General features: G+C 40.7%; 1 protein-coding gene across 1 annotated transcript; it reads right to left on the bottom strand.

Moving 5' to 3' along the window:
- Positions 1-9,369: 9,369 nt before the first annotated feature.
- Positions 9,370-14,527, bottom strand: LOC145897858 (sushi, von Willebrand factor type A, EGF and pentraxin domain-containing protein 1-like). The gene is made up of 15 exons (XM_082986311.1): positions 14,470-14,527; positions 14,288-14,398; positions 13,870-14,052; positions 13,372-13,566; positions 13,020-13,199; positions 12,767-12,871; positions 12,341-12,511; positions 11,796-11,975; positions 11,480-11,653; positions 11,217-11,396; positions 10,886-11,059; positions 10,399-10,578; positions 10,124-10,300; positions 9,803-9,953; positions 9,370-9,598 (listed from the first exon to the last, which is right to left on the bottom strand). Exons 1-15 carry the CDS (start codon positions 14,525-14,527, stop codon positions 9,370-9,372), a joined length of 2,448 nt encoding a protein of 815 aa, XP_082842437.1.
- Positions 14,528-16,003: the final 1,476 nt, after the last annotated feature.

Genomic DNA, 16,003 nt, shown 5'->3' with positions numbered 1-16,003 from the left:
TTTACCAATACGTTTTGTATTTCTACCACTATAATCAGGTGACGCACGAACTGAAAACGTTAGACTGAGTTTTCCGGTAAGTTCATGCAAACTCTATAACGTGTTTATCACGAACAGCTTTTGAAGGAGTCCGTAAACTGTTTGGTAATGAGTTTTGTACACGAGATATTCTACCTGTGTTACATGGTGGCACAGAACCACATACGCCGTATCCGTCGCATTGAAACGTACTCCGCCCTTCAAGAATTCCTTGTCAACAATTAAATGTGACGTTTTCACGCGTAAGGTGTGGGTTATTGAGCATGGATGGAAAAAAGATCCAAGCATTGCAAAGCATTACAACTATTATACTGATGAAAAGTTATGCATTTTACAAACGCCGTATTACTCTGTTCTTCCGCGCAAAACCCTACACCTTAAAACGACATCAGTTCTGTATTCGTCTTGGTGGTCGTTGAAACTGAACGGAGGTCCGGAGTATCTGAGATAATAACAAGCGCCGATTTAAGCTTCGTTGAAAAACTCTACAGCTCACTCCCAAGAGCAACAATGGGGGTGATGCACGTTTCCTGTGTTACCGGTTTTGGTATTGATGTGTTAACCATAGCTAAATGTTTTGTTGAACAATATGCAATGTACTGTACTGCCTGCGCGTGGTTAACAAAATGGCCGCCGCAAGGCACTACCTGGCGTGTGTGAGTATTAACGCCGTGAAATGCTCCAGCATAGTAACCGCGTAAAAGAGTTGTAGTCTTAGTTTTAACATCTTTGGTTAGTTTGAAATATTCCAATCCATTTACAAATTTTGTTTCCACTGAGTTACTCACATCGTGGGAATTCGGCGCAATTTAAGCGAGGGTGGGTTGGTGGATGGGTGCTGGTATCTCATGAAGATTTAAACTTGCTGAAGGTTGTTCCATAATGCCCGGTGCATAGATCCGATCCGCATGCAGTCGTCTCTATGAGATTCAGACACGACATGATGATGCTGGCAGTAATAAACATTGGTGAATATCTGGGGAGAAATACGATAAATACGCATTTCTACGATAAGTTGGAAGGATGCCTGAAAAGATAATCACCCGGCGAACTCACGCCCATGGGCTAAGCAGGCCAGACGCACTACTAATTGAGCTACAAAACTTAGCGGTCGAACGGAGGTATATTGTAAGTAGCCAAGATACACTGGTGCGCAAGCGATAACTTGCCGGTAACCCTTTACCAATATGTTTTGTATTTCTGCCACTATAATCAGGTGACGCACGAACTTAAAACGTTAGACTGAGTTTTCCGATCAGTTCATGCAAACTCTATAACGTGTTTATCACGAACAGCTTTTGAAGGAGTCCGTAAACTATTTGGCAATGAGTTTTGTACACGGGATATTCTACCTGTGTTACATGTTAGCACAGAACCACATACGCCGTATCCGTCGCATTAAAACGTACTCGGCCCTTCAAGAATTCCTTGTGAACAATTAAATGTGACGTTTTCACGCGTAAGGTGTGGGTTATTGAGCATGGATGGAAAAAAGATCCAAGCATTGCAAAGCATTACAACTATCATACTAATGGAAAGTTATGCATTTCACAAACGCCGTATTACTCTGTTCTTCCGCGCAAAACCCTACACCTTAAAATAACATCAGTTCTGTATTCGTCCTGGTGGTCGTTGAAACTGAACGGAGGTCCGGAGTATCTGAGATAATAACAAGCGCCGATTTAAGCTTCGTTAAAAAACTCTACAGCTCACTCCCAAGAGCAACAATGGGGGTGATGCACGTTTCCTGTGTTACCGGTTTTGGTATTGATGTGTTAACCACAGCTAATTGTTTTGTTGAACAATATGCAATATATTGTACTGCCTTTGCGCCTGGATAACAAAATGGCCGCCGCAAGGCGCTACCTGGCGTGTGTGAGTATTTACCCTTGAAATGCTCCAGCATAGTAACCGCGTAAAGAGATGCAGTCTTAGTTTTACATCTTTGGGTATATTGAAATATCCCAATCCATTTACAAATTTTGTTTCCACTGAGTTACTCACATCGTGGGAATTCGGCGCAATTGAAGCGAGGGTTGGGTGGTGAACGGGTGCTGGTATCTCATGAACATTTAAACTTGCTAAGGTTGTTCCTTGGTGCCCGGTGCATAGATCCGATCCACATGCAGTCGTCTCTATGAGATTCAGACACGACATGATGATGCTGGCAGTAAAAAAACATTGGTGAATATCTGGGGAGAAATACGATAAATACGCATTTCTACGATAAGTTGGAAGGATGCCTGAAAAGATAATCACCCGGCGAACTCACGCCCATGGGCTAAGCAGGCCAGACGCTCTACCAATTGAGCTACAAAACTCAGCGGTTGAACGGAGGTATATTGCAAGCAGCCAAGATACAATGGTGTGCAAGCGATATCTTGCCGGGAACCCTTTACCACTATGCTCATGCGACGCACGAACTTACAACTTTAGACTGAGTTTTCCGGTAAGTTAATGCAAACTGTAGAACGTGTTTATCACGAACAGGTTTTGAAGGAGTCCGTAAACTGTTTGGCAATGAGTTTTGCACACGAGATATTCTACCTGTGTTACATGTTGGCACATACCCCCATACGCCGTCTTCGTCGCAAAAAAAACATACTGCGCACATCAGGAATTCCTTGCGAACAATTGGATGTGACGTTTTCTCGCTTCAGGTGTGGGTTATTGAGCGATGCTGGAAAAAGTTGGATCAAAAAGGAAAAAGCATTGCAACTATTATACTGGTGAAAAGTTTTACATTTCACAAACGCCGTATTATTGGTTTTCTTGTGCGCAAAACCCTACACCTTAAAACGACATCAGTTCTGTATTCGTCCTGGTGGTCGTTTCAACTGAACGGAGGTCCGGAGTATCTGAGATAATAACAAGCACCCATCTAAGCTTCGATGAAAAACACCTCGCTCCCTAGAACACAAATGGGGGGTGATGCACGTTTCCTGTGTTACCGGTTTTGGTATTGATCTGGTATAAACCATAGTCAATTGTTTTGTTGAACAACATGCAATATATTGTACTGCCTGCGCGTGGTTAACAAAATGGCCGCTGTGAGGTGCTACCTGGCGTGTGTAAATATTATCGCCGTGAAATGCTCAAACGTAGTAACCGCGTAAAAGAGATCCAGCCTTAGTTATTGAAATATCCAAATCCATTCACAAAATTTTCGTCTCTGCCAGATTCAGACACAAAATCATGTTGGCGGTGATAAGCGTTAGTGAATAGCTTGAGTGAAAATGTTTTTTGCCACAAACCTTGTAATTTAGTTGTGTTAAAACTTTAAAAGATTTTAACTTCTGAAATACCGGTAAACTAAGTTTACAGATCACGCAGCCCAGGAATTGCAGTCTAGCCAGATCAGCCACAATACGATAGCTGTGATCGCCAATTGAGGCCTGCGCATTGGGGCGATCCTGTCAATCCAGCGATTGCATGAAACATTATAGCATGTAATAACTAAATTAGAAACAACTGGAAGTGGTGCATCTAACGTTCGCGATTCGTTTGCCAATAAGTTATGAAAACAAAGGCTGCTTTAGGGCTGATTGCTTTGTTTAAGTATTTTACATGTCCTACTGCTGGGCCAATAAACAAACTCAGAGAATTATATGCAGCAATATGTAGTTTTAAACGCGTCATTTGCGAAACGGAGGTCCGGGGCATCTGAGATAATAACAAGCGCCGATCTAAACTACGTTGAAAAACACCGCAGCTCGCTCCCTCCCAGGAGCAACAATGGGGGTGATGCACGTTTCCTGTGTTACCGGTTTTGGTATTGATTGTTGTTAACCACAGCTAATTGTTTTGTTGAACAATATGCAATATACTGTACTGCCTTTGCGCCTGGGTAACAAAATGGCGACTGTGAGGTGCTACCTGGCGTGTGTGAGTATTAACGCCGTGAAGTGCTCAAACGTGGTAACCGCGTTAAAGAGTTGCACCCTTAATTTTAACATCTTTGGGTATATTGAAATATCCCAATCGATTCACAAAATTTTTGTACCACTGAGTTACTCACATCGTGGGAATTTGGCGCAATTAAGGCGAGGGTCGGGTGGTGGATGGGTGCTGGTTTCTCATGAACATTTGAAGTTGCTGAAGGTTATTCCATAATGCCCGGTAAATAGATTCGATCCACATGCAGTCGTCTCTGTGAGCTTCAGACACAAAATCATGTTGTTCAACACAAACCTTTAATTTTAGATGTACTCGAACTGCAAAAGAGTTTGTCTTGTGCAATATCTATTAACTAAGGTAGGAAATAACAACTGGAAATTATCAAGCACGATTCTATACTATTCTGTTATGAAACTAACGGTTGTTGGGCCCAAATCCTTGAAGTAGTTCCTACCGCTGGTCCAAAATCAGAGGAGTATATGCAGGTATTTGCAGTTTCAAATGCGTACTTGTTGTGTGTATTCGGGGGAATAACGGAGACGGCCTGTTTAAGCCTAAGGCAAATCTTCCCTTTCAAAATAACGTCAACGACACACTCTTCGTAAGGAATGATTCAACATCCCCTGGTTGTATTGCGTTTTCCTTAAACAACAAATTTAGCAATGCTGCTTTAATAAAAGTAGCCTAAAGATCGATCAATTTGTTTGTGGATAATGTGTGACAATGAATTGAATACTTCTTTGCTCTAATGTTCAGTGCTAAAGTTATTTTCCTATACAAATTTATTTCAAACGTTACTTGCAAAGGAAAAACCGTAATGAAATCAAATTTTATTGTAAAAATGGGATAGCGGCTCTATGTGCAAGATATTTAATGATTACGTTACGACAGTTAGTTTAAAGCCGGCGTAACCTTTTTGCGATTCCCAACCAACCACAAAAGACCCTCCTCATGACTATGAGTGAATTTCCGGCAACTCGACAATCTGTTTCCTTTATGTCTTTGTTCCATTAATTCATAGAAGTTTCCTGTGTACCTAGAACGATTACAATACATCGGGTTGCCAGTAGTGTATTAGTCAAGCTGATTGTTATTGTAATCTGTACCACTGCCTTTTTTCTTTCAGCAACACTGCTCAATAGACTGGAACGCTTCACGCAGCCTAGATTTCAAAATAGGGTATATTGAAATATTCCGATCCATTTACAAATTTTGTTTCCACTAAGTTACTCACATCGTGGGAATTCGGCGCAATTTAAGCGAGGATGGGGTGGTGGATGGGTGCTGGTTTCTCATGGACATTTGAAGTTGCTGAAGGTTGTTCCATAATGCCCGGTGCATAGATCCGATCCACATGCAATCGTCTCTACGAGAGTTACACACAAAATCATGTTGTTTATCACAAACCTTTAATTTTTGATTTAGATGTACTAGATTGTGCAATATCTATAAACTGAGGTAGAAACGAACAAGTGGAAATTATCATGTACGATTCTCTTACCATTATTTTATGAAACTAAAGGTTGTTGGAACCGATTCCTTGTTCCTGCCGCTAGTCCAATATCAGAGGAGTTAATGCAGGTATTAGTAGTTTCAAATGCGTACTTGTTGTTTGTTATCGTGGGAATAACGGACACGGCCTGTTTAACCCTAAGGCAAATCTGCCCTTTAAAAATAAAAACAACGACACACTCTTCGTAAATTGACAGATTTCCGAAAACAATCCTCTTTGTTCTTTACAAAAATAGAATTTGGTTCAAAGTGCAAAGTTGTAACATTGTTACAGAGAAGCTAAACCGAGGGCTTTAAAAGTCTGGTTCGCCGAAGTTCGCGATATAGCCCGAGTAACGTTGCTGTTAAAATGGCGACTGTCTATATGGCCACTTCATCACATGCAGCACTCATTTCAGTGCCTAGTTACACTTTAATTACACCTGTTTGTTTCACTGCTTTCAATAATTAAATGATCGAAAACTAAGTCCCCATTTCCAGTGGCTCGATCCAAAGCCCTTCACATTTTTATAAGGCAAGACGTTAATGCCAAAACACAATACATTATCAACATTAGACAGCAAATTTCCTGCTCCACAGCCAGTGTTGATAAATTCTTTGACAAGCAGATTGCGATGTGGTTTGTCTAGTGCGCTGATAACAGAGGGTGCACAAATCTCACCATTTGTTGAAGAAAAAACAAAGTTGCGAATACATACGGCGCGAACCGAGGACAAACGAGCAAAGTAAATAATATTGTACAAATTTGCACAAACGCTATAACAGTATTTGCATGATAGAATACAATTTTGAACGTGAAGAGTGTCTGAAAAATAATCTATTTGAAATCTGACGTCCTTGGGGCTAAGAATGGCCAACGCCCTTCCACTTCAGCCACAAAACTCAGCGGTTGAACGAGGTATATTGAAGTATCCAAGATACACAGGTGCGCAAGCGATAACTTGCCGGGCAACCTTCACAAATGCGTAAAGGATTTCTACGACTATAATCAGATAACGCAGCATACTTTATTAAACCTAGCTAATGTTTTGATGCAAAAAACTTGACGCATTTCGAAACCTTTGTTTCCGTTTGATTCGTTTTTGATTATCGAACTGAATCCTCTTGGTTTGATTTTTGATAATGTTATGCATCAATAAACCTCGCTCAATGAAACGGAAAAACTCTGTGACGTTTCGGAGATTTTTGATTAGCCTTTGAAACAGTTGACTGTTGATGTATGATGCCCGGAGCTGAAATTCGATCTCGTACAGGAAATGTGTGCCAAGGCTCGAATTTTAACAAAGAACCAAGTGGTCGCCGAAATGCAGAGGCCGACACGCCTCTTAACAAATTGCTGTAACTCGGCCTATGTTATGACAAAATAAGAAAAGGATTTCAATAAAATGCCCCGCAGAGCTTTCATTCAAAAACAACATAAACAGCAAAGTGAATGTTATAGTGAGTAAATAGTACGGCCCGCTGATACATAACAGAGTTTGGCTTTGGAATGCGGCTTACGAGTGTATCAACACCCCCCTGTGGTATTGCGTTTTCTTTAAACAACAAATTTAGCATATAGATCGATCAATTTGTGTGTGAATAATGTGTGACAATGAATTGAATACTTCTTTGCTCTAATGTTTAGTGCTAAAGTTATTTTCCTACAAATTTATTCCAAACGTTACTTGGAAAGGAAAAACCGTAAAGAAATAAAGTTTTATTGCAAAAATGGGCCAGCGGCTCTGTGTGCATGATAATCGATGATCACGTCACAACAGCCAGTTTAAAGCCGGCGTAACCTTTTTGCGATTCCCAACCAACGACAAAAGGCCCTCCTCATGGCTATGAGTGAATTTCCGGCAGCTCGACAATCTGTTCCCTTCATGTCTTTGTTCTATAAATCCAAACCAATTTCCTGTGTACCTAGAACGATTACAATACATAGGGTTGCCAGTAGTGTATTAGTCAAGCTGTTTGTTATTGTAACCTGTACCACTGCCTTTTTTTCTTTCAGCATGAATGCTCAATAGACTGAACGCTTCACGCAAGACTCACTATGCATTTAAATGCCTCGGTTAGATCCCTGGTGCTGATTAAAATCACAGTATGTTCCATTTACTGTTCATAGCAAGCAAGATGTGCAAAACTGGTCCAACAGCGCCAGCATAAAACAGTCAAAGTTATCGAACAACCTAAACATTCATCAGACAAGCGCCATTATTCACCAGATCGGTTTAAAAAGCATCCTAAGTCCTGTCAGCAACAACGCATATACAACTTCCATGGACGTGCGTTCAGCCAAGGTTTCGGCAACCTATGTGGTTTCGGAGCCTCATTTGGCTATTTCACCCTCTGTTATGGCTCCTGAGGCACCCTCTGCTATGGCTCAAAGTTCACTGACAACATGTAGTGACGTTTATCCCGCTTCTAATGCTAAAGGGTGAGAAATTTGGTTTGCAGCACTGGGTATATGGGTTAGTTTATTTCAAAAATATTGCTACCGGCGTTTTGCATGCCAAAGGTTGCCGGCCTCTAGCCTAGACCATTCGGATGGGTTGGATCTTCTGTGTCTTAATTATTTGCGTCAGACATATAAAACAGCGGAACTGTTTGCAATTTAATAAATATACGCTTGGGTCGGAGTTTTTTGATTTGCGAATATAGAAACTTTTACGAAACATAATTGCACAGTTACCATGTTATAGCGGCAAGATGGAAAACGAAACAACAAAATCATATAAGCCAGTGAAACCCTACCGCATACAATCATATTAAATATGTAATGTCGAGGTAAAGTTACTGGCCGCCAAAAACTTGGCAATGACGACAAACGCACCTGATGGTCATTGTTCTCTGAAATGAGTATCTCACCATTGTTTGCTACTGATAAATGCCCAACTACAGGAGAGCTACTTTCACCGACAATAAGGCTGTGGGGCTATTTGTGCCTAGTGTTCTAACGTTGTTTCACAAAATGTTGTAGCAACAGGTCTGGCCCAGGAGGCTACGCTATAAAAATAGCTAAACCCAAACTAGGCTCTCGCTACTTCTAATAAAATTCATTTGTCACTTTTAGGCAACTCTTCATCCGTTTATTACGTCACAAAATTATAATCGATCTTTGAAACTGATTATCGGCAATTTCTCTACAAATAGATGAGTTAACGAAGGAAATTTGGATAGGGAACAATAAAGCATAAACTTTTTGTAGTTTGCACAAATACAAATACACATATCAACCGGAAACCTCGTCAAATGTTGAATTTACAACATGTGAACGCGATCATGGCGAAATAAATGATTTTTTTCTAAAATACGACAACTTGTTGTATATGCATGCTGTGGGTCTGCGTTATTGCAAGCACTTTTTTATCGAAAAGTGGGCGCACGCTCTACTTGGGCGAACAACAATACACATTTCTCTTCAATCGACATACGCCGGCGGTTTCAAAACCTGGACACCCAGATAAATCCGACCAGGCGGCTGCTCCGTAATTATCGTTGTGAGTCGAACACACTCGCTCACCCCTGTGATTGTCGTCGTTTCCGATTTGAATCCAGTCATCATCAGGTGCCACATCTCTGATATAAAGAAAGCTTGCATTATACGAACTGTCCCATTGCAATTTAGTAGCAGCACCATTGTGGTGGCGTTTTAGTTGCTACTTGTGTATAAGAAGTACCAGCAGGCACGAATGTAAAAAAACAATTTCAAAATTTAACATATATATACTGTAGTACCGACAACCTTAGATGTATAGTTCATATTAAGTTTGCCTTATATTTGTCCCTTTTTTTAGAGAAAGAAGCAAAGCTTACAGTATTGGGGCCCAGTTGTCCCCTTGCAACACTCCAGTAACCAGTGGAACTCCGTTGGGACATATCTCGTTCATAGTGCACATATCTCGCCCTGGTTGTGCCTGACAGAAGTTTCGGCTCTCATCCCATGTCACCCATGCTGGTTCCAATGTGAAGTGATAAATATTGTATGATACCAGGGTCTGAACTGTCACAACACACTATATAGCCCTTTGGCTGACAAGGATCGCCTGCGGATGTGAATTGGCAAGTTCCAGTTATAGTTCCCCACGTTGGTATTCCGAACTTATCTATGTGCTTGAAACACTCCTTAGCGGTGGTGATTCCAACCCAATCGTTGTAGGTGTCCCTTGCAAAGAACGACGTAAATTGACAAACGAAAAATACACTGGGTCTACCGCAATATTAACGGACCAGGTCCAAAATAGTTTACCATGGCTTTACAGAAAAGTCACTCAAGATTTCAAACGTGACCAATGAAGTTTACTTGTTGATGTGCAGCGTGAAAAAGGGCCTCTGCACGATTTGATCTACAAAGTTTCCAAAAATTCACCTCATTGGAGCCCACTCATCTCCTTCTACCGGCTGAATTGCGGTCAATGTATCGTTTGTACAGAATTCGTCGTAGGTGCAAAGGTCTTTTCCAAGTTCTAAGCAATAGGAGCGCGCGGAATCCCAGGTCAAGTATTCTCCGTCCAGGTTAACTGGAAAATGAAACTCAACTTTATCAGGGTGAAGCAAACGAAAAGATTACAGTTTTTTCCATGTCGTCATTTGCAAATCCAAGAATCTGAATCGTTTAAAGGGCAATAAAAAACAAACAATACAAGTCATGCTAAATGTAGTCCTATACTTCTTGTAGGGTCAAGTTCACCTGCGTTGCAGTAAGGAAAACTCGCCACGTCCCAAGCGCCATTTTCATCACAGGAGGTCGAAGACGGTCCCACCAGCACCCCGTTATCACAATGAAAAGTAACAGTGGTGTCCGCGGTGATCACGTCTGGTCCCGTTGCATTAACAAATGGAGCCAAGCGCGGCAGGGGATCACAGACTAATGCAAAACGTAAGATATTTTAAGTTTCTTTTCTGTGCATGGAGTGGGGAAATTGTACAGTTTTACTCTGAATTTAATATAACTTGCATACTAACTTCGTGAACAAGTTCCGGGATCGTCGCTCGACCAGTCGTTATACATGCAAGTGTTGTACAAAGGAGCATTCAGATGATACTTGGCATCACACATATAGTTAACTGTGGTGCCATGTGTGTGTGTGGTTCCACTGGGCATGTTTCCCCCATTGCTTGGCACAGTCGGCAAATTTTCACAATCTTTACAACAAAACTTTTGTTCTTTCTTTTAACAAATTAATTCAATTTACATTGGCTGTTAGAATTCAAACAACAAAATTTGAGTAAGATGTGGGAAATGCTTGCAAGAAACAACCACAAGATATAACCACAAAATATAACCACACGGTACTACATTCCATACAAACATAAACAAAAATAAGAATTAAAAAATATTGTTTGGAAGGTCAACATATCAAAAAAAATACTCAACATAAAACAATTAACAACTCAAGGACAAAAAAACGTTAAGTTATGGATATTAAGATTTACACACGAGATATTCTACCTATGTAACATGTTGGAAAAGTGTCCCATTCGCCGTTTCCGTCGCATTGAAACATATAAGATCCTTCAAGAATTCCTTGTATACAACTTACTGTAACTATTTCTCCAGCTAGTTGTGGGGTATTCAGCGATGGTGAATTTAAGTTTGGGTCCAAGGAGGGCAAAGAATTACAAACTGTAGAAAAAATTTGTGATAAACGCTTAAAAAATCATAAGGTATTTTGTTTTCTCTTTGTTAAATATATTTAAAAGTTGTAATACCATGCAGCTGATGTTTGGTCGTCTTACTTTGTATTTTGAACCTTTACTTTTCCAATAAATGAAAGTCTTACTTCTGGTGCAATTTGGGGCGGTGCCGGTTGACCAATCGTTGAACGTACAGGTGTTAGAATCATCTCCGTTCCGGTGATAGTTGGCGTCACATGTATAGTTGACAGTGGTTCCATTTGCATGGGTTGTTCCACTAGGATCGTTTCCTCCGTTTGCTGTGATTTGTGGCAGGTCCATGCAATCTATAGAACGTATTTATTACGATCATCTTTCAAGAGAGTCGGCAAACTGTTTGGCTATGAGGTTTTCAAGGGATATATTCTACCTGTGTTACATGTTGGAAAAGTGCTCCATTCGCCGTTTCCGTCGCATTGAATCATATCAGATCCTTCAAGAATTCCTTGTGTACAACTTAATGTAATTGTTTCTCCAGTTAATTGTGGGGTATTCAGCGATGGTGGATTCAAGTATGGATCCAAGGAGGGCAATGAATTACAAACTGTAGAAAAACGTTTGATAAACGCTTGATAAAACATCAGCTATTTTTTTACCCTTTATTTAACAACCTAACATGTTGTAATAACATGCAGCTTATTTTGACTCATCTTTCTTTTGTCTTTATTAATAAATGAAATCCTTACTTCTGGTGCAATTTGGGGCGGTGCCGATTGACCAAACGTTGATCGTACAGGTGTTAGAATCATCTCCATCCCGGTGATAGTTGGCGTCACATGTGTAGTTGACAGTGGTTCCATTTGCATGGGTTGTTCCACTAGGATCGTTTGCTCCGTTTGCTGTGATTTCTGGCAGGTTCGTGCAATCTGTGCACAACGTATTTGTAACGAACATTCAAGGGAGTTCTTAAAATGTTTTGCCGTTTGATAATACTTGAGGCGGATTTTGCATCCTGAATGTATGGCGTATTTATGTGTGAGGTGCAGAATGATCAACTGCTTTGACGCATCAGTACAACTTTGTGACTGGTGACGTTCTTGTCTGGTGAAAGGCAAAACTTCCATTTGCCCAGCATAAGTGGTTTCCATAACAGCAGCAAAGAGGAGAACGCGTCTCATAAACTCACTTGTGTTACAACTGGCTACTGGTCCAAAGCGACAGTAAACAGCAAACTATCGACGTCTAAACCATTGTGTCCGGACCAGTGCAAAAAGAAAATTTTAAAACTTACTAATATCACATTGTGGTGCGTCAGAAAACCACCTGTTGTCTCCCAGACACGTGTTGCTGTCCGCGCCCAACAGTATACCGACAGAACATGAGTAACTCACAGTGTCGCCGCCGCGGAATGGACTGGAACCATTTACCACAACGTATTCGTTGGTTGGCGCTGCGGAGCAACCTAACAATACAAGCAAGAGGTCAGTTGAACAAAAGTAAGTGAGTGGGGACTCTGAGTTTTAAATTATTAAAATTTAAATCAACGTTTATTATATTGATAGAAGGCACAATACGTCATATGACTATAATTTTAGCCATATCTTTACCCACGTCTAGTTTAAACTAATTATGGGTCGTTTCTTAAATCTGCAACGTAGAGGAAATTAATTTGCGTGTATACGCACAAAACAACAGTATTGTATAGCCGATAACTTACTTCCACAGAATCCACAAGTCATTCGGCAATCCTCAACAGCATAATTACAAGTGGTTCGTTGGAGGTAAATTTGACATGTTTCGGTCGCGACAATGTCTATGCAATCTACAACAAACAAACGTGATTTTAACGTTTTACTTTAGCTAAAAAAATACCTTAGTTAAAATTACTAGTTACATCATATTAATATTCAAAGCTTTTATTCTCGCTGTCTTGCATCTGCAGCAGTGCTTTTTTGTTTGCTATTACTTACCTGGAAAACATAACGGTGCCGCATTAGACCACGCCCCATTAGTACATAAGTTGGTTTCGGGTCCTGTGAGTTGATGGTAATTGTTGCACCCGTAATTCACACTCTCTCCATTCGCATACCTCCGATTGGTCGGGTTCACGCCATCCGAAGGTATCATGGGCGGCGCATCACAAGAACCGCCTGCAATACATTGAACCGGTAATCATAGTCCATCATCATGGTGCGGAAAAAGGTCACAATATTTGCGCATGAAAATAAGGCTTATTCAATGGGTAAGGACCTTGCCGAAATAATAAAGAAAATGTTGGAATACAGTTTGTTAAGAATCCACTTACTGGAAAACCAGGCTTACTTGAGTCGCATGATGGTAAATTCCCGCTAGTCAACGACCAGGCAAGGTTTCCCAATGGCCCTGAACATGTACTCTCAGATTGGCCGACGATATTCGCGCTGGGATCGCTGCACTCATATCGAATAGTCGATCCATTGGTCAAGGGTGGAGTGGAAACAATAGTTAATTCGCTTGAAGTTGGAATTGTTGGGCACACTAAAGAGTAATAAGCAGGGTTTAGTTCACTCTTACATCAAAGTAGAAAACCACATAATATCCGAGTATAGTGTCCAACTGGGTACGTCTTTTTGATTATATATATAGCAACAATTTTATTATATGGACATATGCAGCAGCATTCAGCCGAAAAGGAAGAAACGAAGAACGATAAGTAAAGGCGGGGCGAATGTATCTGTACCACAATTGTGCACTACAGTTGTATCTGATTATGAACTGCAAATGTACTAGCCTTGATGTAACCACATAGCCTTCTTGACAAACCGAAAGAAAAACTCTTACATTGCTCGCAGTATGGGGCGACATTCGAAGTCCAGGTTTGGTTAGATTGGCAAGTGTTGTCGGCGACACCAACTGCAGTGTAGCCAGTATTGCAGTGATATCTTACCAGGACACCCACATTATGTGTGACTCCAACTGGTTGATTGAAACCATTTGCGTCGATCAGGGGCAGGGAAGGACAAACTGCGAACAGGTACGTTTGCGTTAGCTGAATATTTAAGATAGTTTTCCAGCAAAGGCAAATTATTTTTCGGTATTTTAAAAATACTTTACACAACTTGCACCAATTAACAAAATACATTGTTTTGTTTCTCAAGAATGTTTTTTTGCGATCTGCGCTAGTAACAGTGCGGAATGGGTAATGCCAAACTTCAATTATTTTAAAAAAGGATTTAAAAACGCCGAATATAACACTTACAGGCGCATAATGCCGGTTGGCAAGTAAGGAAGCAGTTCGATAGCACGCTGTTGCACAAATTTAGGTTTTTGTAAATTAGACAGGTAGGCCCTCCCCATAAGTCTGTACAGCCTGCGAAAAATAAATATTGATGAGCATATTTCAATATACATATTTATGCAAACCAAATCTTGAACTTATACCTTGACAAATCCCGCGACCGAAAATCGTTAGGAAAACGAGAAGAAACTTTTCCTTCATAATATTCTGTAACATTAACTGCAATAAAAAAATAAATCTGTTTCTTCTCTGCGTAATTTGCACACAGTAAATCTTTAATATGACAATAATTATTACAAATGCGTCCATACAAAAACGGTGCTATTATAATAGTAAATTTATTTTTCGCAATTGCTGTTATCCTGTATCCTTCCGCCAAACCCCACACACCTATACTAAAACAACACCAGTTCTGTATTCGTCCTGGTGGTCGTTGCAACTGAACGAAGGTCCCAAGCATCTGAGTTATAACAAGCGCTGATCTACGCTTCGTTGACAAACACCGCAGCTCACTTCCAAGAGCAACAATGGGGGTGATGCACGTTTCCTGTGTTACCGGTTTAGGTTTTTATCTGGCATAAACCATTGTCAAATGCAATGTGCTGTAGTGTCTTTGCTCGTGGTTAACAAAATGACTGCCGTTAAGGTGCTTCCTGGCGTGTGTAAATATTAACGCCGTGAAATGCTCAAACGTGGTAACCGCCTAAAAGAGATCTAGCCTAAGTTTAAACACCTTTAGATATATTGAAATATTCCAATCCACTCACAAATTTTGTTTCCACTAAGTTACTCACATCGTGGGAATTCGACGCAATTTAAGCGAGGTTTGGGTGGTGAACGGGTGCTGGTATCTCATGAAGATTTAAACTTGCTGAAGGTTGTTCCATAATGCCCGGTGCATAGATCCGATCCGCATGCAGTCGTCTCTATGAGATTCAGACACGACATGAAGATGCTGGCAGTAAAAAACATTGTGAATATGTGGGGAGAAATACGATAAATACGCATTTCTACGATAAGTTGGAAGGATGCCTGAAAAGATAATCACCCGGCGAACTCACGCCCATGGGCTAAGCAGGCCAGACGTTCTACCAATTAAGCTACAAAACTCAGCGGTATAAGAACGGAGGTATATTGTAAGTAGCCAAGATATACTGGTGCGCAAGCGATAACTTGCCTGTAACCCTTTACCAATATGTTTAGTATTTCTACCACTATAATCAGGTGACACACGAACTTAAAACGTTAGACTGAGTTTTCCGGTCAGTTCATGCAAACTCTATAACGTGTTTATCACGAACAGCTTTTGAAGGAGTCCGTAAACTGTTTGGGAATGAGTTTTGTACACGAGATGTTCTACCTGTGTTACATGTTGGCACAGAACCGCATACGCCGTCTCCGTCGCATTAAAACGTACTGGGCCTTTCGAAAGTTCATTGTGAACAATTAAATGTAACGTTTTCACGCGTCATGTGTGGGTTATTGAGCATGGGTGGAAAAAAGATCCAAGCATTGCAAAGCATTACAACTATTATACTGATGAAAAGTTATGCATTTTACAAACGCCGTATTACTCTGTTCTTCCGCGCAAAACCCTACACCTCAAAACGACATCAGTTCTGTATTCGTCCTGGTGGTCGTTGAAACAGAACGGAGGTCCGGAGTATCTGATAATAA

Source organism: Ascidia mentula, chromosome 4, assembly GCF_947561715.1.
Source record: "Ascidia mentula chromosome 4, kaAscMent1.1, whole genome shotgun sequence".
NCBI classification, from domain to species: Eukaryota; Metazoa; Chordata; class Ascidiacea; order Phlebobranchia; family Ascidiidae; genus Ascidia; species Ascidia mentula.
Note: the sequence above shows the minus strand (reverse complement) of the source record. Positions and strands in the feature narration are given on the sequence as shown.